This window comes from Pelecanus crispus, chromosome 4 (genome assembly GCF_030463565.1).
Source record: "Pelecanus crispus isolate bPelCri1 chromosome 4, bPelCri1.pri, whole genome shotgun sequence".
NCBI classification, from domain to species: Eukaryota; Metazoa; Chordata; class Aves; order Pelecaniformes; family Pelecanidae; genus Pelecanus; species Pelecanus crispus.
Genome location: NC_134646.1, coordinates 72,656,095 through 72,679,932, shown reverse-complemented (window position 1 = coordinate 72,679,932; position 23,838 = coordinate 72,656,095). Strand labels below are relative to the sequence as shown.

At 36.6% G+C, this 23,838-nt stretch overlaps 1 protein-coding gene across 1 annotated transcript in view; it reads left to right on the top strand.

Moving 5' to 3' along the window:
- The window catches only part of STX18 (syntaxin 18), a 69,482-nt gene that overhangs the window by 18,833 nt on the left and 26,811 nt on the right, over positions 1 to 23,838 (top strand). Inside the window, exon 2 of the mRNA XM_075709143.1 lies at positions 17,232 to 17,299. Within this exon, the coding sequence (XP_075565258.1) occupies positions 17,232 to 17,299 (68 nt within the window). The remainder of the gene's footprint in view (positions 1 to 17,231; positions 17,300 to 23,838) is intronic.

Below are 23,838 nucleotides of genomic sequence, written 5' to 3'. Positions count from 1 at the left end.
TGCGTTGACTGTTTCCAAACCAGATTACTTAAGTCAGGTCTTACAATTGCATGTACATCCTCTGCCTGGGAACACACACTCCAAGCCGGGTGGAGAGCATATGTCCTTCAACTGCCTCTGTTCAAGTAAATGCATTTAATTTTCCTTGTAGGATCATTTTTAAATCTGAAGGGAATATTAACTATATTATAGTCCCTGGACTTGACTTTGGCAAAAAACAGTGGCTCTTCAGGAGTCACCCCATTTTCTCCTGTTTCACTCATTTAAAAGGAGGAGTAGCTTTCTTTTGCTCACATAAGTTAATTCCAACCCGTACTTTTTTTTTTTGATGTGTGCTTTTATTTGTGGCTCTTGTGTGTCGTATTTCATCATAGCTCTCTGTTGAAATCTGTCTGTCTCAATTTTAGTGTCACTGAATTTCTTATTGTTGATAACTTCTTCATTTGCACTCCATTTGGTTCCTTTGTTACTCTATTTGTTTCCTGATTGATTTTCTACCGGCACATATTACAGAATTAATAGTTCCTTGTTTATCTAAATGGTAAGGAAGTTCTAGCTGCACGAAGGATAAATTGGTTGTCCATGAGTATCTAGTCAGTTGTTTTACTTTCTGCAGCAGAAGGCAGGCTTATTCTTTTAGTTGCTGTCTAATTTGTCTTATGAGACATATTAAAAGGAAAAGTGTAGTCCACGTGAAGCTCTGATATATACAATTATTCTTCTTTTGTCTCTCTTTCCCTCTCTTGTCCAGGTCTTGCTTTTTGGACTTTTTCCTTTTCTTGAGTCCATTCATATTAATTAGTATTAATACTGGCTACTAACTGAGCAATAAAAGGATGTATGCAGTCATTAAAGCTATGCTTTTTTATTTTCTAAAGTGCAAATTCCTCAGATCAGTTTAGATAAAGGAAAATTATGTTGAGTTACCTAAACTTCATACAGAGTCATAGTTCAGCTAATTTGATACAGTGCAACTAAATATAACTGAACAAAATTACATTAGTAAAACTTTCTATTTGGACAAGACTTTTTTATTTTCCTTCCCTGTTTTTCTATCATTAGTCATTTTTGTCTCTCTTCCATGCTTATTGATGCTGTAGTCATGTCAGACAGACGCTTGAGTTGTTTGTTGCAGAAACAGTGTTTGAATCATTATGAAAGGGACTGAAGAACATTCAGGACAAAAAAGAAAAAAATACCTTCAAACTGGTTTAGATATCATGGCTTTCAGTATCTGCCCAGCTGCTATACAGTTATACAGCTATACAGTGCATTCAACAATATGCTTTTCCATTGGTATAATATTAGAACTGCAGGCATTTGAAATTGTTTTGTGTTTCTGTGGGGAAAAAAATGATGCTTTTGAGATGCTCTCATTCTAATGCTGATGTGCAAAGGGGTAGAACATGCTATTAAAACCATGAGGTCATGTTAACCCTCTCTTTGCTAGCAGGTAATAACATACAGTGTTCTCTTTAGGCTATTTCAAACACTTTCAAGGAGAATATTTTACATCCTAATAGATTTAATTATTGGCTTTGGGGGTTTGTTTCTTCCCCCTATTAAGAGGGTTTTTTTGTTTTACTACACTAAATAAGGGCCCTATTCTTCCCAACTGCATGCTAGCTCTTGTGTCTCTGGTATCTGCCTCACATTTGCACTGAAAATATAATTATTGTTTTAGCCAGAACGTATCTTACGATGTTTGGGGTTTTTTCATTCTTTACCTCAGATCATGCCCTTCTGCTGCTGTTTTTAATCTCTCTTCCATCTTCAGTTCTTCCCTTCCTTCACTTTTCAGTGTTGCTCTTATTTTTTCACCTCTATGCCACAGTGAGCTTTACCAACTCCTGTTCTATCTATTCATACAGTTAGATATCTGCTTGACGTTTACCATGTAATCCTGACCAGTCTCCTTATGGTAAATTCTCTTCCCAATATTAAGCTTTCATGTTTTAATTCTGATTCCTAGCCTTTAAATTTTCATCTTAAAAGTTGCTAGTGAGATAGTTCCCCGGCAGAGAGGTGCCTCATGTTTACCTCTCTTCCTAAGTACATCATGCCTGTGCATGGGCAGAGTACTGAAATACTGATGAAATATTTTTCAGTAATACTGACTCATCTGTAGTGCAGAGCAGAATTGTGGAGCAGTGGTCTGACATCTGTAAATCAGGTGTTTGTAGCCCAAATAAAAACTGGAAAACATAGTATCACATCTGTCCTTGACACAAGAGACTGTTCACAGAATTCATATAAGAACTGTAAAACATGGGCGTGGCAAATTGCAGTAGCGTTTTACTCTAACCTTGAATGAAAATTTTATACAAACCAGTAATCATCTTACAATAGATACTCCTGTTTCTACATATTCATATCTGCTGAAACACAAGTATTTTCTATCCAGTTGTTTTGTTATTTCCCCCTGCAATGCAGTAGCATTTAGCTACTGCAGCCAAACCTGGGCAATCTAGTTGTTATGGCAAAAGACACAGAAGTAACATTGATTTTTTCACTGTGTACATGTTGGCGAGACACAATGAAACTGCTTGATGGACACTGAATCTTAACACAAAGCTTCTTAGTAACTCTTATGGCTTCATCTATAAGCACAATCATTTTCCTCCAACTGGAAGTTAACACGCTCTTATCTCGGTGTACTTAGGTGCTGGATAACTGAAATGTGCTTTCACTTCAAAGTGCTTGTGAACATAAATCTGTCAATAAATGTAAGCTGTGTCAGTGTGTGTTTCATCATCTTGCTTCCTAAGATAGTCTCATGCCTGGCTGGGCACTCAGTTGTATTTATGGTCAGTAATTTCAGAATGGAGACTGTGTTGCTTTCCTGAGGAACCATGAAGATCACTCCATAGTTTACAGCCCTTTCTTCTTGGAGGCCCTTTGGAGTTGACTACTGGCTGAAACCTCAGGCTCGATGCGGCAGTATACGGTGGTGGTACATCTCGGTGCAGATGCGGTTTCCTTTTATTTCAGCCAACCCTTTTCTTTCTGGTTCTTGTGTGTCCATGCTAACTTTTTGCCTTAGTTTTTTTTGGGCATGTTTCTGTGTTCTCTCCCTATTTGCACGCTGTGTATTTTCTTTTCTGTGGATACATACCATCAAAAAGCTACCCACTACATTAAGTTGTGGGTTCCTAGGAGTTTGAGGCTTTGTAGAGATAGACATAATGCTTTCAGAATTGAGTAATACATTGCAGGGAGAGATAGCCTATTACAGTAAACAGGTGAGTTAGCTAGGAGACAGGAATGGGCTGTTGTATTTTCAGGTGTCTTGTATGGTCTTGCAAAGCTCACTTCATTGAGTTTCTTTTTTCCCCTTTGTATTACAATCCAAGCGTTTGTATGTCCATGTGAGCTTTGAGTTTGGCTGAGTCTCCTAGATCATTCTCCATTACGGACTGGGCTAAGAGAAGGAGACCAGAAGCTTATATCTCCCATGTTAGCATTGGTTAGGATGATGCATATTCATGTGTCTTATTACACAGTTGTGTAGCTTGCCCCAATCACATCCAAGTTTCTTTTCTGCTGATTAATAATAGCGTCATTCCAAGAGCGAGCATCAGTTTGGGCCAGTATGCTCCGGGCCCTAAACATGTGCAATTTTGACATATTTTTGCCACTGCTGCTAAGGAGCATTGCTAGATACAGAGGTTTTCATAAATCTCTCTTTGAGGTGCTGGTAAGAGGAACAGATAGTGTGTTCATTGTCATCAGGCATTGGATGCAGCTGGAAGAAATAGAAATTTTTCCTGGGAAGGGTGCATATGTGTGAAGGAGAGAGTGGGGGAGCATAACAGGAGCATGCAATTTACCTTTCCTGCAAGACAGGAGAAGATTACTTTGCCTGGAATAGTTGCCTACGTTCTCTGTTTGAGAGATGACTTTGGAGGGAGCTCATGTTGAAACGTTGTCAGTGCGCCACTGTGTTACCTTTGGTTTCTTGACAGTAAAAGTTAAAGCTGTTTTAAGTAACACTTTGGTTTCTGGCTGTGAATGAAAAGCCAGGTTTGGGTTTTGCTCAAATGAGGCTTTACAGGGGGATGAGCAGACAAAAGTAGTTGGAGTAAACTAGTAACACTGCAGCTTGTAGTCTGGTTGGATTGATGGGGACATCCTAGAACTGTTCATACGTTGGGGTAGAGAATTTTGTTATTTTATGTATTGACAACAAAAACTTAGTCTTTCAAATCAGTGCTTTTGTAACAGTTGCCCCTCTATGTTCAGCTGTTCACTTCCTTCTTTAAAAGACCCTCAGTCAAGGAGGTAAGGGCAATGCAATTCTGGAAACTCATCTCTTTATCACAGGCAGTGAGAAAAAAATTAAAATTGGAATAAAGTTTTAAATTATGGTACACACTATATTTTTCAGCTGCAAGTATCGTAGCAGCTTGCTGGTTTTCAAATTGCAAAGCTAGACAGTGAGTCACCCGGTATAGAAGGGCTTCCTCAGGACTTCAGAGTTGTTACTGTGGCTTATGAACAGTTACTGTCTTTTTAGAAACTTCTGGCTTTTAAGCAGCTTACTTTTCTTTCTTTCTCTTCTTCAGTTATATATCTGTCGTTGTATAATAGAATAATCCTTTCCAACCTAAACGATTCTATGATTCTATTCTATGATTCTATAATTGGGTTTAGAGTATAGAGTTTAGCTTTCTAGTTGTAAATCGGGCTGAATTTTTTTTTTTTTTTCTGTTATGGTCTGACAATTTCCTATTGATATGATTGAGGGAGGCTTAGAAGAAGGCCTTATATACAGGTAATGTAACAGCTAGAAGTGCCACATAATAGTTTATCATAATCCATATGGGAATTAGAGGAATGATCTGTGAAGTTGTATTTCTTTTGATAAAGATTCCTTCTACTGTATACTTGTATATTTTTTCGCAACTTCTGTTAGATTTACGTGGCTCTTATGGGTGTTCCCACAGGAAACTATTTCAGTCTACTGCGATGTGAAAAAGATTCTAGGTTTTGGGCTATGATTTCTTGTTTTGATGTTATAATGCGAAGCATATCAGTGTTTCCTCATGTGAACTTCAAGTTCTTTTCCTTGCCAAATGCTGATGTTCTTTTAGCACTTACTTAACTGAGCTATAAATGTTTAATTATTTTAACCTTGTAGTTCTTTATGCATTATCATTGGTTTTGAGGGTCTGTATGCTGGAATGTTTCATGCAACCTTGTAAATACTCTTAGTCTATAGGAGAGACTGTTTTTTCTGAACATAATGTCATTTTTTCTAGCTATGCTGACATATAAAAATGTTTCCCAGTTTGTGCTTTTTTTTTCTTCTCTGCTATTCCCAAACTTTTTGTATGAAAAACTCATAAAAAATTTTTGTGTTGTCTTCTTGTTGGCCTCACAATGTCATAGCAGTTTCTCATGATTGTTCTTACCATTAAAAATTTCTTACATTTAACTTCAGCTTCTTTAATCTGAAAAGTCTTTAACTTTTTTCTTACTGATTGACATCTATCTTGAGCAAAATTTAAATACTCAGAAATCTGAATGCTTTGTTCGAATTGGTTGAGTGTGATTAAATTGTAAGAAGTAGCCCATCAAGTAAAATCTTACGACTGCATACAAAGCTGTCTGTTGAATTAAAAAAACAGAAACCCAACTTTCATTTGCAATAGCAGTGTTCTGATTTTCATTAAATAAATTATGTTTTACTCCATTTTGTTTAAACTCAAGATTAATTTCTATGGTTACAGGGGATAGAAAACTCTAGATTGCTTTTAAAAGGGATTGTTTATTCAGAACAGGGCTGACAGTCTCTTCTTAAGAGAAGCGATTACTTAATTTTATTTTCCTAAGTTTAAATGCTTAAAAAATATTTGTAATGATACCCCAAAGGCATCATAAAAATGTAAAAATAATTACACTCTAAAATTACCAAAATTACAGGAAACGGACATTTAAAAAAATCTTACTGAGATTCATGGCTGAGAAAAAGTGAGAAAGGAAGAGTGCCTTACTTCACAGCTTAAATACTTGTCAGGAGTTTCTGCTTTCAGTGATTAAAAATATACTTTTGAATTGTCAGCATTACTCAGATGCAAAAGAATAGCATTGATTTCCCTTTTAATTACAGCTAAAGCTTACTGCTCCCAAATTCTGCAAGCACTTTTCTCAGGAGAAATTTCTGTGTGACTCTCTACTAGAATTTTTTTCATGGAGAAATTATTCTCTCCCATGGCTGGAGGGGACCATTTTTTTTCACAGGCCAAACCAGTGGGCAAATACCCATAGGTAGATTAAAACCAGTATGACCAGCATTTTGTGGTGAACAAATGCAGGGGTCCAGAGATGCTTTTTCATGCCACATCATACGTTACCTTTGGGAAGCTAGTGGTCATTTGGTAGTTAACTTAAGAGAAATATGGAAGAGTGATGTACTCTAAAGGAAGGGATTTTTCTCAGACATTATGCCTGGACTTTGGTCATATCAGAAGATTTTTGAGCGGGGACAAAGTAAGGTGCCTTTGTTCTCAGTGACGCTTTTAGGCCAGCTTGCGCTGTGATAAATTTCTAGCCCTTGCTGTAGAGTTGAGAACCTGTCATGGTTTGCCTTAATTCCCATTTTATAAGACACTTCTATTTCTTAGAAAGGGGCAGGGTGGAGGGAAGAGGATAATATTAGCAGACTGGATTTCAGACTCACTCTGTTAGTATCCCTGTCCAGTCCCAGAGTTATTAAAAGGATTATCCTTTTTTTTTTTTTTTTTTTTTTGCTACTGTTGTTTTCCTCACCTCGGTTTAGCCAAAATTTTTGCTGTTACAAAGACTAGTGGAGAAGAGTTATTTTCCCCAGGGATGGAGGAGGGATTTTTTTTTTTTTTTTTTTCCTGCTAGGTGCTGTAACAGAGGAATAGTAGTTTGCTCGGAAAATGTGGCAAAGCAGTCCATTTGAAGTGGGGCAGTGGGGAAGATATCTGTGTGCCTGATTGAGAAACTTTGTCTAGGTTTCCCGAAGATGTGAATAGCCTCTATCAGTGCATCACTCTGCATCAGCCACATAAGGACTTACAGTGACCAGGTGGCCCAGTGAGTTCCTAAGATTTAGGGCAGATGATCCAGGTCTTGGGGTCTCCTGTTACATGAGGGGGGAAGGGCCCTTTGTCCTAATTCTTCTGCCGATGCCATAAAGCACTTGGAAGAAAATCTTAACGTGTACAGGATTAGCTTCTTTCCAGTATATTTATTTATTTGCTTTTGTGCCTGATCTGTACATGTTCTTTAGATAAAGAATCATAAACTTCTCATTTCTGGGCATTTTCTTGGCCCAGTCCAGTGTTTTAATGGGGGAGAGACTTAGTATTTGGCATAAATGCTAGAGCAACCACTAAAGTAGTGTTTCGTCTGCGTAACACAAATGAAAGCGTTGAAACGTAATGAAAGGATTTTTGCACTAAAACGCTATTGCACTGATGATGAAAATCCAGAAAAATGCTTGAACACTGAAACAGAATGGTGCTTGTCCCCCTGAATCGTGTTTGATGGAGTGGTAGGATTCTGAGACAGAGTAAGTGCTGTGTCAGTTCATGCTGCATCAGCGTATAGGTTTATTAGTGTAAATACACTGAAAATGTCGAACTCTGAGTGCAAAGGGCCTGGCAGAGGAGCTGGTGGGACTGCGCTGTGCGCGACGGAGGCTCCGGTCTGGCCGCGGCTCCAGCAGAGAGCAGGACGGCACAGCCGATGCCACTGGCTTAACTGCTCTGGTGCCCCTGACGGCTTCTGCTGAAGCGGATTCGCTTCGGTCCCAAAGTGAAGCACATGCACGTGGAACTCTCTCTGAATTGCACTGCAAAAACTTGCATTCTGAATTCCATAATGATCATCTGACAGAGTAACCTTTTATTGCTGTATGTCTGTTAAATGAGACTGGAAGTCTTTTTACATTGTAGAACATCTTTGAGTCAAGAAAACATAGCACTAAATGAGCTCGGGCCATGAGAATAAGGGACAAGAAAAACGTCTTGCGGAAAGACACAAGCAAAGCTGAATGGGGTTACTGAAGGGTTGTAAATGGAGCGTTTTGAACAGCAATGGTAAAGGCCAATTATTGCAAATATGCATTTTGACCAATTTACTTTTCTCTCTCAACCAAAACATTCCCCACAATTGTTGTGGGGTTTATATTTTAGTCAATGAGGTTTTGGATGATTGTGTAAAAATATAAATGTTAAAGCAAGTTATGATTAGAGTTGGACAATAAACAAGAAAAAGGGATATAGTAAGTTTTATTAAAATCAGATGTTGCTTTTTTTTTAATTGAAGGTATTCGTTGCCACAGAGAATAAATTAAGACTGGTTACTAAAAATATTTAGCATGATGTTACATTTTAGAAAGCCGATTGTTAATTTTTTCTGGAGGTCGCTTCATGTTCCTGTTGACCCTCTACAGTCCGTTTTCAGAATATTTAAATGTGCTTCTGTACGTGCAGGTATCAAACCAGATTGTTCCCACAAGACCTAAGAAAACGGTGACAAAATTAACACAGACCTCTTTATCTTAAATTCTACATGTATTGCAGTTTTCTGGTTCAGAATTGAAATTCAATGTTCATAAGTAATTATCCTATAAAATATTTCTTTTTCTGTATTTATAAATGGCTGAAATACAAAGCATTAAAAAAGCATAACACTTCAGGATAACTTCAATCTTAAAAAAAAAAAAATCAATGGCTTCAAAATAATTTTTCTATACAGTTCGAGTTTGCTATAGGTACCATATGCATTTTTAAAACATGCAGCAACCCCACCCCAAATAACACCACAGTAAAACCTAAGCCCAGTGATAATACTGGGTACTTTCAGTCTTTATTGTCGTCAGTGGGGAACTGGAGCTTACCCTTAGGTCTTAATTTTGCTTTACTCTTATTAGAAGAGTCTTGACTAAAAAATGGTTTGCAACTGTGTCACAAAATTCCAAAAATAATCTCTTCATCATGCGCTTGACCAAATCTTATACTAACTCTGGATTATTTTTAAGTAAAGCATGATAAGATGAAATGTGAGGCTTTTAGGCTGATAGTGAGTTATTTACTACCACATTTTCCACTTTGTATAATAAGCGGTGAAAAAAAAAGTCAAAATAACCAAGTGCAGATCTAAAGTGCACTTTAGAGGCTAGGTATTTAAGATGTGAACTGACAGTAGCAAAAATCAGTGAGAGACAATTTTTGAACCACAAGCAGTATTTATAAATATATGCTAAGTAAAGCAGGAATTAAAAAACAAACAATATTTCCTTTAAAAGCAAGCTGTTCTTTTTCTTTACTGTGCAAGACAGTGCTTTTTCACTCTTTCCTTTTTGCCAGTTTGATATTAAGCAAAAGGAAGCATTTTCTGGTCCAGACCAGGCATTAGGAAATTGGCTATGCTTCTTACTGCAGTTTAGAGGTTTCTTAATCAGTTTGTTAATGATCACTGAATACTGCCTGTGGTATTCTGCAAACAGGTTTTTTCTTCCAGTATCCCACAATGGCTAATGCAAAATTTTGCCGTGATTCCTTAAATTTTATTTTGGTTTTACAAAAAAAATTATATTATTCTAAATTGGAAAAAAACCTGATAATATTACACATTTTGTTTTTTAAGTATTTTCAAAATTTTGTACCATCTTTACCTTGAAGAGTCAAAATGCCTCAGTCTCCATTTTCCTGGCTTTTAATTCAATTAATTAAATTTTGAATATTCTTACCCCATGTGCCACACGCTAATACAACACCCCCATTCTTGGTTATGTTAATTCCTTTGCTCTGAATGCGAGACTACTAATATAACAAAATGCAGTTAAAATGTTGCCCTGCCCGTTGCTGCTGCTGTAACATATATGCTGATGTAAAGCAGAAACTGAACAAAGTCACAATTTTCCCGAGATTAGAGGTAGCCAGGCTGGCTGTCTCCTCGCCTCCTGCTACCCGCTTCCAGCGTCGGGCCACCCCCACACCACAGTTTAGATACTATTTGCTCTTTTGAGTTTCAGATTACGAGAGCAATTGATCTGTGTGACCTATTTTAGAAACTTTCACGTTTGCTGGGGAAACCTAAACCAAATGTATCCCCTCAAGAGACAAATCAGCTGAAAACTGGCCAGTTGATATTTGGAGGCAGCCTGTGCTCCTCTGCAATGAATCCTGGTAGGACAGCACCACCTCATGGCCTACTAATAAGTCACCATTCAGACCCCTTTAAATTAACAGTTTTTACACTATTTTAATCTTTGGTTTAAATGAATTTTGCATGTCGCTGTAGCAGGGAATTATCTCACTTTGTCTTCTGAAGGTTCCAGTTTCTGAAATGTAGAATCCAGGTAATAGTGTTTAAAAACAAAATCTCGTTTGTTCTTAGGCAGCATCCTGCAGGAGCCCGTGTGAATTCAGGGGGCTGACAGTGCTTAAAATACAACCTAGAAGGAAGCTGTGTGGGACCTAGCCTTTCATGTGTTGTAGTTTTAAACAGTTCATAACTCTATCCAATCAAAGGTGGTTTGTAGTGGAAAACTTCTCCATAGGAGTCGTTTCTCCGTCAAAACTTTTCTAACTAGTCTTCCCAACTGTAATTGTTTAGGTAAGAGCCCAAGCTCTTAATTATTAAATAAATTTTAAAATTATGAATGGGTTTCTGTTTATAGTATCTATTCTGCTTGGGTTTTATTCCAGATATCTGAAAATGCCTGCCTTCATTACATGCACTAACCACGGAAAATTTCCTCTTTTTATATGGTTTAGACATTGGAAACAATTTTTTTGTAATAAAAACAAGTTTATGTTCATACACCAATTACTGTATCTCCTCCTAGTACTGAGACTGTACTTTTTTTGGTCGGAAACATGCAGTGCCTGTACATCACCTAATGTCTTACTGAAATTTTTAATTTCTTCTGAAATAGGCAGTGGGTATGTTGGGGTTGACTGCATGTTTGGAATCAAAAACATGATACGTGTTCAGATATTAACATTATAACAATCTTAAATTTTCTGCTCTTTGCAGAGGGGCTTGTAGAATATAGTCACCTCTTCATGAATCTGTAGATGGGATCTATTTAGCTAAGATATCCGAAGATCAGGCTTTTTGGACATATCGAAAAATTAAATATAAAACTACTTTATTTATTTAAGGGTTTGGTTTTTTTATTTACATTTTTATGGTTAATAAGACACTTCCATCAGCAGTGCTTGTCAGTGCTGCTGAATCAACAGTAAATGTGTCTCATGACTTTTGCAAGAGCCTTTCTCTTATGTTTTGGTTTTAATTATTTTTAAAGTTTTCTTTAACAAAGTACATCTTTTAAAAATTCAGAATGGCAGTATAGTGCGAAGTGTAACAGTCAATTTTAAATGGTAGTAAATAGTTGCTTATTGTTCTGTCAGAAGAGTAAACTTGATAAAATGCTATGTTTGTTCAATGAAAATGACTATTCAATGCTGTCGAATTCTCCCTACAATATGTCACGGGAACCTACTCCAATCATTTTAATCGTAAACAATGCTGCTGCTTCTTGCAGTGGGTTAAACGTATGCAAATTGGAACCTACTGTTTCATGAGTGATCAATTCTTTGTTGGGAGTGGAAAGACATGTTGTATGTATCGCTAAGATACTGAAGGAAGCAGAGTCAGCGTCTTTGTTCTAAAGTATATGCGTCTTTTCAAGATGCTGCTTTGGAAGGAATGCTTTCCTGTTTTCTTATTTAAAAATAAAGCCTGCTCTAAAATCATAAGAAAAATCTCCAAATAGAAGAACATCTACCATTTCTAGTGAAGGCCCCAAGTATAAATAGAGCTGTGCATGCCACCTGTGGTAGCAGATGGCAGCCATTCACAACTTCCTTTTGTGTTGGACCTGCATTATATGCAATATTTGCTTTTATGTTTTAATAAGAGTTGTTTAAAAAAATCAACAGTGGCAACAAACCACAGATATGTGTGTTAAAGAGGTAGTTTACAAAGAAGATAAACTTTTTGAAGTGCAAACTGGAACCTGAATTAAGTTTAAAAAAAGTTACATTACAGGCTTTAATGTGAATTTATAGAGTGGTTTTTTTTCACTTGTGTGATGCTGACACTTTTGTTGCCACCCAGTGGAAAATTGCTGCTGCTTCACTGTAGAAAATCAATTGTTTTATCATGATCAGAACTACACTTTGGAGTTTTTAAATAACACCTGGAGTCTCTAGCTTTGGTAGCTGAGCTTAGGAGCTTATAATTTCAAGATTCTTAAGTTGTAACTGAATATACCTCCTTTCACGCGTCTTTTAGGAAGTTCCCTACTGGTGCTGTCGAGCTTCTGCTCTCCTTGTGCTGATACAGGTATTTGCGGAGCTGAAATGAAAGAAACCGATTCTTTGTATTTGGTTTTAAGCATTATTAACCCCCATTTCCAGAAGAGTAATTTTTTTTTTTTTTTTAAAAAGTCATTTCAGTGTTTTGGTGTGTGGTTATTGACCCTCAAGGAAGTGCCAGTGGGAATGGGAAGAGAAGAGGGAGAGCCTGGAGTTTCGTAAAGCGCTCTTTGTTGTCAGAAAGAAAGTAACCCTCTGTATTCTGGTAGTGAACAGAAGCTCGAGAACATGCTGTTAGTATAACAATATAACTGATGTTAGCAATATTGGGAGGAAAGGTATTTTTTTCCCATGATTCTCATAAAAATGTGAGTTATAGCTGGAAATTCAGTAGAGTTCTTTCCCATAAGGTAAGTTTAGTCTTAATGTAGTGCAAGAGTGCTGCAACTATGAAGGGCATTTCTCTAAGCCCTCCTATCCCTTCAGGGAAAAAAGGAAATAATTTCATTATTTCAAGGTTGAAGGAGAGGCTTTTTTCCCTGCTCCAGACGTTCAGAGAAGAAGAAAGCTAATTTCCAGAGGCAGAGAATGGGAACCATGACAAGAGGCCAACACTCAGATGTGTTTGTGCTTCGTCTTCAAATTGCTTTCATCTATCCTTTTGACGGCTGTGTCAACTGGTGGTATAATTGTTTTGAAAACAGGCATATAGAGCAAATAGGAAGTTGCAGTTATGATGGATGAGTAAATGGAGTGGAAAAAATTGATATGCTGAAATGCAAGTGGGATTTAAAATTGTTCTAGGTCTATTTGAAAGATTACTTAGAGAAGATACAAAAAATTAGCCCAGAGGCAGTAAAAAGGAGGGGGGAGAGAGGGAGACTGACTGGCCAAGAAAACTGTTGCAGAAGGGAAGACTTTGTAGAGATAAAGTCAGGGTCAGGTTTGGCAAAATTTACAATGAGTTAACTAATGGTATTAAAACCCCCCAAAGTTAAAATATTCTTTAGCTGTGTAAAGAAAAAGAGAATTAGCAAAAAAGTGGATTTGTCATACAGCTGGAGTATAGGTTAAGAATAATTTAGAGCAGGATCTCCAGGCTAAATTAATAAGGAAAAAAGCCATGGACCAGCAGGGTAAAAGCAAAATATGTTTTAGGAACCAGAACACAGAATTGGAAATTTGTACAAAATCTCAGACCTCTAATGCAGTCAAACTGTGGTTATCAGATAATCTCTGGGTTGAGTTCAGACACGATGGATTTAAAAAATCCCAGGTTCTGAAGGCAGCTATTTTTAATGAAAATACTTTGAATTGAAGATGGTACCCTTTGATCAGAGGGAAGCAAATTTAATGCCTATAATTAAGTCAGCAGAGGGAAGCTGATAATGGCATCAGCCAGGCCTGACCCAGAAGTGGTCCAGGATTCAGAAAGATTTTAAGGGGAAAAAGATAAATAGAAAGCAAGATACAAGCAGTATAATTTGCTATCTTACTAAAAATAGGATGTGCCCAACCAACTTGATGCTTTAAGAAAATCTACTTTCCCTTCATTAAGATGACCTGGTGTCTGATGGTAAAGTGTCTGATAAAGTGCTAATAGGAAGTCTAGAGGAGATTAGCAGAGAAAATATTAACTGAATAAGCCGAAGCAGTGCTTCTGTGTTGAAAGAAGTGTTGGGCTGAAGAGAGGTTAATAGTGGAATTACTTTTTGCATTTCCCAAAATAAGAACAGTACTAAACAAGATGAGTTTTAAAATCAATCTCAGAGTAAGATGAATTGGTAAAATTTACTGATGATGGAATGCGAGAGGGAGGAGCATGATACATTACAGCAAGTGCTGAATGACTGGGGTCGGGAGTTGTGGGGAGGAGAAAGAAATTCAGCAGTAGAATATGTATTTAGAGACCAAAACAAAGAGTAAGCTCAAAACTAATCAATGAAAACAGTGGAAGAAAAGATATTTGCAGCTGAGTTACAAAGTAACTAACAGCAGTGAATGCCCTTCTAGTCATCTGCACTGGAAAAGGATGGATACAAACTGGAGCAAATGGAAAGGAAATTTATGGGTTAGGCAACTTCAGAACTATCTTGTGAGAAGGAACTAAAGGCTTGGAGTCGTTTGTCCGGGGCTACAGAAGTTAGAGGGAGATAGGATTATTGATGGTTAACTCAAACACACATGCAGGGAAGCAGAGCTTTTAAGGGAAAGGACTGTTTTGAAGCAAGAACAGATGGATGGAAGTTGGTAATCAGCAAACCGGGAAATTTGATGGTTCTTATTCATAATAAGAGCAGTAGGATTCTAATCAAGCCATTCAGTTGGAATAGGGAGATGCTTTATTACCTTTAGGCTGGAGCTTGATAACTTTGTAAAGAGTGTATGGTGTGCCTCTGATAACCCCAGAACAATTGCATGTTGATGGCATTGGAGATATCTTCAAGATTTATATTTGTATAATCAGGGATTATTTTGTGTCTGCAGCAGATTAAGCATTGTACCAAAAAAAAAATTTTTTTTTTAAAAATTCACATTCCTTGTTATGCGAGCGAGACCTTCTTTTTTGTAAAAAAATTGTTTAATTTTGTTGATATGGTAATGAAAAACTGAATTAAAAACTATGCCAGTAGTACATGGTAAGAAAAGGCAGAAGAGAAATAGCAGCAGTGCAGGATCGCAGAAGATGCTGTTAGAATTTGAGGGAGAGTAGAACAAGAAGTCTCACTTCTGATGCAAATCTTGGGAACTAAGAGCTTGATGCAAGTATGGGCATAATGGTGTCATTCTAAATTCATGAAAATAGCTTTACAAATGAAGGAGAGGCAAAGTGGGGTCAGTGCAATTCAAACACATGATGACAATTTTAGCCTAAATAGAATGCTCTTTGTGACTAGATGAATTAATTACTGTAAGACAGTGTTCTTGCTTGTCATTCTGATTCTTTCTGCTTGTTAATCACTCCTAAATTGTAGCTATTGCAGTAATATTAAGATTTATTACTTATATAAACTTTTGCTAATCTCTTTTCTAGTTTAGTGTTTGTTCATATATTAATGTAAATGTTTTGAAATGTTTCTTACTTTACATTTCTACTCTTTGTCCTCTGTAGTACATTCTTTCTGCCTATTAAGTATTATTGTTCTACTGAAACACTGTATGACTGTTTTAAGCGTTTTGCTTTCATAGTCAAGCTTAATTTACCTATTCAGCAAATTTCACGACATACCAAGTCTGAGCTGAGAAGATTATTATACAAAAAATAAGTTCCAATGGTGATAAGAAGCAACGTCTGTAGAATGGTTTAGCGTATTCTTTGTGCCTCGCTGATCTTATAGTGATTTCAGTATTTCCCTTCTTGTTGCTTATGACGGTGCTGATGTGCTTTAGGAAACTTTGGATCTACTGGAGGTACTAACAGAACCCAGTTTGCTCTGTGAATGGGATGAAATTTCCCGTCCTGTTAATCACATGGAAAACTTTAAACACGAAAACTGGGAAAATTCTTATCCGATACGACGAGCTGTAGTAAAAGTGAAACGGAGCAACTACTAATAGGGAAATGTATGCATATTTATTTGCACAAGGAAGCACTTATTTTTAGTCGCACAAATCACTGCGGTCTTACTAAGTATATTTTTTCCTATTACTTTTTTCAAAGCGCTGCTGATCTTTTGAAGAATTGATTGGGGGAATTAATCTTCTATTTATCCAAACTATTCTGTGTTCTTTCTCTGTGTTTTTTTTGTTTGTTTAATTACAAGGAACATTTGCATGAAAATAGGATTTTAAGACCTGAACAGCTTCTGATGCTTTTTCCCAGATACATGGAGTAAACCACATTTATTGTATTTGTAAACTAAAACAATTATTGTTTTGTAAAATTCCTTGCATGCTTTTTTACAATGAATTATTAATGAATATTTGAGAATATGCTTTAGAAAGGTTCCCCCATCTCCCCCTTGAAAATATATACCACTATATAGGTAATGTATATAATTCTCCCCCCTCTTCTTCCCCCCCATCATGTCTCCTTCAAGACCTGCCAAGGAAGTCATATTGGTAGTCATCTCATTTCTGTGGCCAGTTAAACTCAGTTTCTGTAGTTCCTCCATTCTCTAAGATAAGCAGCATCTTATGCTACACCAAATCTTTTAAATCAGACTGAAGTTTGCAAAAGTTCTTTCAGATTTTTAGACTTTTTTTTCATCTTTTCAAAGGATCTTTGTAAAGATTTTTAATAAAGCAAATCAAGTGGATTTATAGCAAAATGTATTCACAGTGAAGTGGAAATCCATAAATAGAAATTTGATAGGGATGTATGCTCTGGCAAAACTTACTAATGATTATCAGATGATAGAGATACTACTTTACTTTGTGCACAAACTGGTCACTTCTGTTATGGCAGAAATAGAAAGGAGAGGGACAGCACCTTGCTCTACAAGTTCTAATAACTGAACTTGAATATTTATATCATGTCTTATCAGTAAAATGTTTAAAACTTTCTTGCGTGATCTTCTAAAATGAATTTATTTTCTAAAAGGTACATTATCTAAACTGGCAATCCAGAGACTAATGTTTCGTATTATTATCATGTTTTAATATTTTTAATGTTTAATATTGTAGTTATATTTAGTGTTCAGTAGTGTTTAGTGTTTAGCTTATGCTTTTTGGATAGAAGATGTATTTTCACTACTTTTCTCTGAGTTGTACTTTCATACAACACATCTTTTTTACATTTTTATGTATTGACTGCTTGCAAAATGTGAAAATTCTCCTACGGAAGAGTAAATGTTATGATTCTGTTTAATTACAGAATAAATAATTTTACAAATTCATGTTTGAAGTGTGGAATACTGAACTTTAAACATAAAAGTAATCAGTTATCTGACTGAAGTTTAATTATGATTTCTATTCATTTAGATTTCTCATATTGGAAAGCTGAAAGATTTTCTTCTGCAACACAGAAAGGATTACATTAATGCTTACAGGTAAGTGCGCATTCTGTTTAAATAGATTTATTTATTTATTTTCAAACGTATAAAGTGAACTGCTTAAAAATCTGTAGGCATAATGACTAAAAAGAAAATGTAGATTGCTTATTATCCTGTAAGCTACTTAAGATGAAGAATAGTGTTGTCGCAAGAAGAAAATGGTCCTAAATAAAATGAGACTCAGAATTTGAAGATTCCTGGCTCTTAGGAGTGAGTTCTGAAACAAAACAACCTGGCAGTCCAAACCCAACACCTTTTAAGGACCTGCAGTGTAGCTTTCTGAAATGGTTCCTGAGACAGCGGAATACTAGATTCAGTGATCCAGGTTTTCCCTTTCACTCTGTGACACTAAACCTACCTGTTGTCACTAAGTGCCCAGTCAGTAGCATCAGCAGGTCCTGGAGGAAAAAGCTGTGAACTCTTCAGACTTCAGACTCTGGAATGTGAATTCCAGATGAAGGACACCATTGAGAACACAGTGTCAAGGGACAGCAGTGCAGGATTTGCTTTTCTGTGACAAAAACTGTAGGCTTCAGTTCTAGTAGTTGTTATTGTGTGGAGAAAATTTTTATTCTCTTCAGCCATTAGGAAATATTCAGAAGTGCTGTATCTGCTTACTTGCTGATAGCTTTAGTAGTAGGATTTTTAGAAGATTAAGACACAAGTTCACAGGTTGGTGTTAGTAAGAAAAAATAAGAGTATCTTGTGATCTGCAGATTTAACATTCTTAATGAACTACTAAATCAAGTTATCCTAAGATCAAAATGTTACTGCAACTTGTATTTTGGTGAACTGAGTACAAATAATCATATCATGTGACAAATGGAAGACTTGCTTTTAATGAAACTCTTGTTACGTGCAAACTTAGTAGTCATGTTACAGGCTGCACAATATTTCATTCCAGAAATAGAAAATATTTCATAGGTATCTCCACCTAACTAACTTTGCTGTTGTAAATAGAAGTTTAACAGTTCCAGTTGAACTAATCACCAGTTTATTTTATTTCATATTGTAGAAGTGGGTTTGTGACACACTTAAAACTGCTATAAATATTTATTTGAAAAAAGTAGATATTCTCTGCATGTCTTCATAGTGCAGACCCCACAAAGTCTAACTAATCATTCCTTTCCTTTCTTCTCAGTATCTAGGTATGACTAAGATTAAAAAATGAACAGTGCGACGTAACATTCACTGTATGTTGTCTTTTGGGGAAATATATTTGTGTGGGAAAAAATGCTCACCAAAACTGCCTGGCCTTCGTCACACTGTCATTTAAAGCAGGTTGATCTCCCACCTTGGGTATGCCTAGGGAAAGAGGTGTTCTCCAGGGTTCTGGGACACCAATTTATTTGAAATTTGTGGTTCAAAAATAAAACTTTTAAAATTCCAACCAGATGTAAAATTGGAAGAAGGTAGTAGTGTGTGTGCAATACAGAATGCATCCCAACTGGGATGCTTTAAAGAACTGGGGTGCACTCTTTATAAAGAAGCCAATAAATTTCTACCAAGTGAAGTTTCCACTTTAAAGAGAATGTCAGCAAGTTGTTCTTGAGATGACGAAAGGTGTGGCAATGCCCCTCTTGGTGGGATGGGGGGGAAATACCACTTAAAACAACTAAATGGCTTTTTTCAGTCATCTGAGAAGCACACAACCCATTTGGTTGGGTTTTTTTTGGGGGGAGGGCGTTACGCCCAAATAAAACAGTGTAGGTAAGCTTTCCCTTTTAAAGGATCTTCTGAAACGCCACAGTTTCCTATGTTGTATTTCTCCAGTCCCTCAACATAACTGCAGTATTGCATGGGGCAAGTCAGCCCTGTCTGCATTCTGATTCTGCCACCACCCTGACTAAAGCTAAGCTGTTGCTGCAGTCGAGGTAGAGAAAATGCAGTCTAAAGTCATCTTGAGTTGAAGACGCTGAGTCCCAAGTCAGTGTAATAATACCTTTGTCCAAAAGGCTTCACAGGTACCAAATAGGAGCGTTATCCCAACAGGTATCCATCCTCCAGGAGAAGACAGTAGGAGCAGATGAGCCATCTGCTATTCCTTAGGCTTGGTCCATATTGGAGGAACAGTCTGAGAAACAACTTCTAGGCCTGAAAGGGTCTGTCACAGTAATAGCAATACTGTACAATCAGTGGTATCAAAATGTGTCCCTAAGTTGCCAGAAGATTTCTGGCATCTTTTTTAGTCTCTCTGAGATTTTAAAAGCAGTATTTTGTTGTTTCATTTTTGAAACAGCAGGAGAAAAAAAAAAAAAAAAAGATTATTTTGGCATGTTTCATAAGTGTAAGGCTGTGAGAGCTATTCGTAGTCGGTGCCAGTGAAAATGAAGCTCGGGGTGTGGGTGTCAGTTCTGTGTGCAAGGTGTGTGAGGAACTGCTTTTCCAAGTAGAAGGCAGAAGTAGTGTGTAGCTACATGTTACGACTAGCTCTCTGCTTTCCAATTTCTGTTGGAATAGGTCATGAACAACACTAGGTGGAGCTACCAATTTAATACTGAAATAGCCATTTTTACTGTGTGAAAACTTCATGTTGAATGCATAAGCTAAGAAAGTGCAAATAATTGCAGTAAGAGCAAACAGTCAGTAGCAGTTAAATTTTGGGTACTATTTGTATTTTATTAACAGTAGTGTGCATAAAATTGAAGTGCTAAGAGGAGTAAAAATTTGTCCAAGCTATTTTAGTTTCTAAAAGTTTTTTAATGTTCTTTTTGTAAACTCTCTTTTAACCAGTTATCATGGTAATTCTCAGTGATTTTCACCTCGCATATTCACCAAGGAGAGGGAAAAAAGAAGTGTCATTTCCTCCAAATCTCATCTGTGATTGCAGTTGATCCTGTCCATAATGGTCAAACTTAAAATAGATAGTACTGTCAACTTCCATACTACATTGCTTATGTTGTTCTACTTTGTGGATGCAAAGAGGATCATAGCATCCATACTGTCAGTCTCAGTCTTAGCAAATGCCTCACTCATGCAAGACAGCAGTTTTAATAACTTTTCAATACTTGAGCTATGGGGAAAAGTTTTAAACAATTTAATACCAAAAAGCTGTGCTGGAATTTACGTAGGAGGTTTAATTTTGTTAATTAAATTTGACTACTCTGTGTTTTGTCAATCCTGCTATTGATTTTTCAACTATAGCATGACGTGTTGGTGAAATTCGGCTTTTGAGTCACCAAGTTGAATTATTGTATGCCTTGTAAAACTTCTCCATAATGTGTTATGTCCAGGTCCTTGATTGCTTCTTTGACCTTACTTTTGCAGACTATAAATTCTTTAGTAATAGAGTTTTTATTTTTGGCATTCATAAAATATCCTGCTACAGAGGGGATGTCTTTAATTCATTTTTAGAGGAAGATTTTTAGCAGTGCGAAAGAGAAATGGAAGAAGGGTTAATTGAAACTAAGGCCCTGACCCATTTTATCAAACTTCAAATATTTAACTGAAGTACCTAAATTGAGTCCAGAAAGCTCAAGAATTAGTAATTGCTTATTCACCTTCTTTCTTCTTGATTTGACTGTTAGCTATAAAACCCCTTTGGCCATAAACTGTTTCCAGCAGAACAAGTTGATCACTCTTCCTGGAAAGGAGAAGGCAGGGACTCTTGGTTCCTGAAGATGTTAACAAGATGTGGATGCTTTTTTATTTTTGCTTATTAAGAAAACTGTGATCACTCCTTTCAGATAAGGGTTGTTACCTGTCTTCTCATTTTTAGTGTATGACTATACATCTATATATTCTTCTCGGTCCATTTGCTATAATGCATTCCTACATTGCTTTCTACACTGTGCTGTGTGAGATCCTGCCTTCGGTCTTTGGTAAATTGTCTAATGTTTCATCTGTGAACAACTTGTGCCTTTGCTTTTTATCATCGGCTCCTTCATGATTTTGATCACTGAACCACCAAGACAGTTTGTACGTTTGTGTTAAATATAGTTCAAGGAACTAGCTTCAAGGAACTAACACTTGGGGAATTTGGTCCTCTTGGGATTCTTTCACAGCCTTCCAGTTTCTCTGAAGGATCTTTCAAGGTTTAAACAGTTTAAAGACCAGTAGTTATTCCTACTGTTTTAATCAGATATTGGACAGGAATTGAGAGAATTCTGGATTTTGACCACAGAACACCTCATACTTAAAAGGAAAATCTTTGGGAGAAGAGCTTTCCATCTGGGCTTATTAGACATCTAATTTATTGTCTTTTGCAACTACAGAGATGCTTTTGTAGTTCATCAGTGTAGCATAGATTGGTTCTGCGTAGAAATGATGCTTTTTCCACAGGAAAGGCTGGATGGGTGGCTTTTGATGTGTCTTCATTACATGCTTCTGTGGTCCCTCTGTACAGTTAAGTGTTGGAAGATTTCATATGTTGTTAATTGCAAATAATATACTTTGAAAAAATTCTTAACAAAGTATCTTTCTGTCTAAAAAATAATGTTGGTGCCCAGTAATTATGCCTCTTGCCCTAGCATTTATCTACCTAGTAAAGCTGGGGGGGTGGCGGGGAAGAAGCAATAAATCTGTTAAATGTTTGCCACCTAATAGAAAATCGTTGAATGCTTACCCTATGTTTTGTGGAGAGTGTTCTCTTGGCTTAACCAATAAAAGAAAAAAAGTAGGCATTAAAGGATAGTGTCTTACTGGCTCCTGTACAATGCCAGACTACTTTCTTGTCTTGACTTAACCACATTTTTACAAGAAGCAAGGTGTTGTTTATTGTACTAAGATAGTAAAACATGTAGATGATCTGTAAGGACTTTCTTCATGGAGGGGTATATAGTATTTTCCCTGTTCTCCAGGGAATTGTTTTCAAATTATTTCTCTAATTTTTTGGTTGTACTAAGTTCATATATCACATTTTAGAAATAGTGATTCTTCATAGCAGCATTCTGGAATTTCTCAGCAATATTTTACAAAACCGAAAATACTAATTTAGGTATGCCTGTACTGCCTGTTCTAGTAGCTGAAGTTTCCCCACAGACTTTAAAAAAAAAAAAAAAAAAGTTTTAAATATTTTGTTGTGGAATGTTTTGTCATTTGAGTAGACAAGTTTTTACCTTGGATTTATGTCAGACAGCATTTGGATGGAAAAAGGCAGTAAATTAAAAGGCACAAAACATAATAAATAATGTTTAAATTTAGTAGTTAAATAAGAAATACCCCCCCACAATAGATGCCCAAAGGGAAGAAGTTTAAAAATGTCTGCTGTATTTACAACTAAGGTTATACATACATGTACATATGTGCATATACCCACACACTTACGTGTGTGTGGGAATATTTATGTACATGTTTGTAAGGCAATATCTGCAGCTGGTAAAATGGGCCTATCTCTGCTAAAACAGTACATATCAGTATTTTAGAGCTGGTTTATTTCAGCATATTGCTTCTCTCTCTTTTGTAATATGTTTTTGGAGGAAAATCAAGTTTTTCTGCTTGATCTGGCGTCTTTATTGAATCAGTAAGCAGAAAATATTTTATGCACCAGCAGAAAGAGTTACTAATTTCAAAAGCTGGTGTAATACCTCCATCAGTTCTGGTTCCTCATGCTTTGCCAGCAAAATAGCATCATAGAAATGATAGGATGGAAGGAGCATGGCTGACACATTCAAAAAAAGAATGACTATGTCATTCTACCACCATGGATTTGCTTGCTTTTAAATATTTATTTCAGTGGAGATCCCATATCCTTCCTCTGCTTTTTCCTGTTTCCTTATCCATGCTACTAGAATTTTTTTTTACACTAACTTATTTTGGTTTCTTCTCAGTCTCTTCTGGAATCAAGAATTACAGTATATATGGGTTTTCATACATGTTCTCTTCGACCTTTGATCATACTTTTTCCTCTCCTTTGGACACTGTCCCAGTTGGTGTTGCAGTGAGGGGCTGAAATGAAACAAAACTCTAGCTGAGGCCTTGCCCAAAGCTAAGGATAGCAAAAAGATTACCTTTCATTCATAATGGATTATACTGCGTTTATGCATCCAGTTGTAATGATGACTTTTTATGCAACAACATGTTGTTGTTCAGTCTGTGAACCAATATGATCCCAGATGACTTTCTGAAGAACTGTTCCCTAATCAGTTGTTCCCCAATCTCTGTGGGTTCAGATAACTGTTCCTGCTGCAACAAAGAGCCTCTGACCATTCCTTATTCAAATTCTTCATGTCATTTCTCCAAGTTGGCAGTACTGTTTTGAATTGAAGTCTTGTTCTCTTGATACAGTTTTAATTCACTTAGCTTTATGCCTCTGCAAATTTAATAAGTGTGTACTCCACTCTACTGTCTGAGTTGTTAATGAAAGTATTAAATAGCGTCAAATTCAGGACAAACCCCTGCGGAACACAACTCAATGTGTCCTTCTGTTTTGGTATATAACTACTCCAAGTTCAGCTTTTCAGTTTCACATCCATATGGTGCTTGTTTCTTCTAACTCATTTATTTGCTGGTAGCTTATGAGAATGTCATGTGAGATGGTAACAAAAGCCACGCTAAAGAGAAGATATATAGCAGTGATTGCTTTTCATCCATTCATG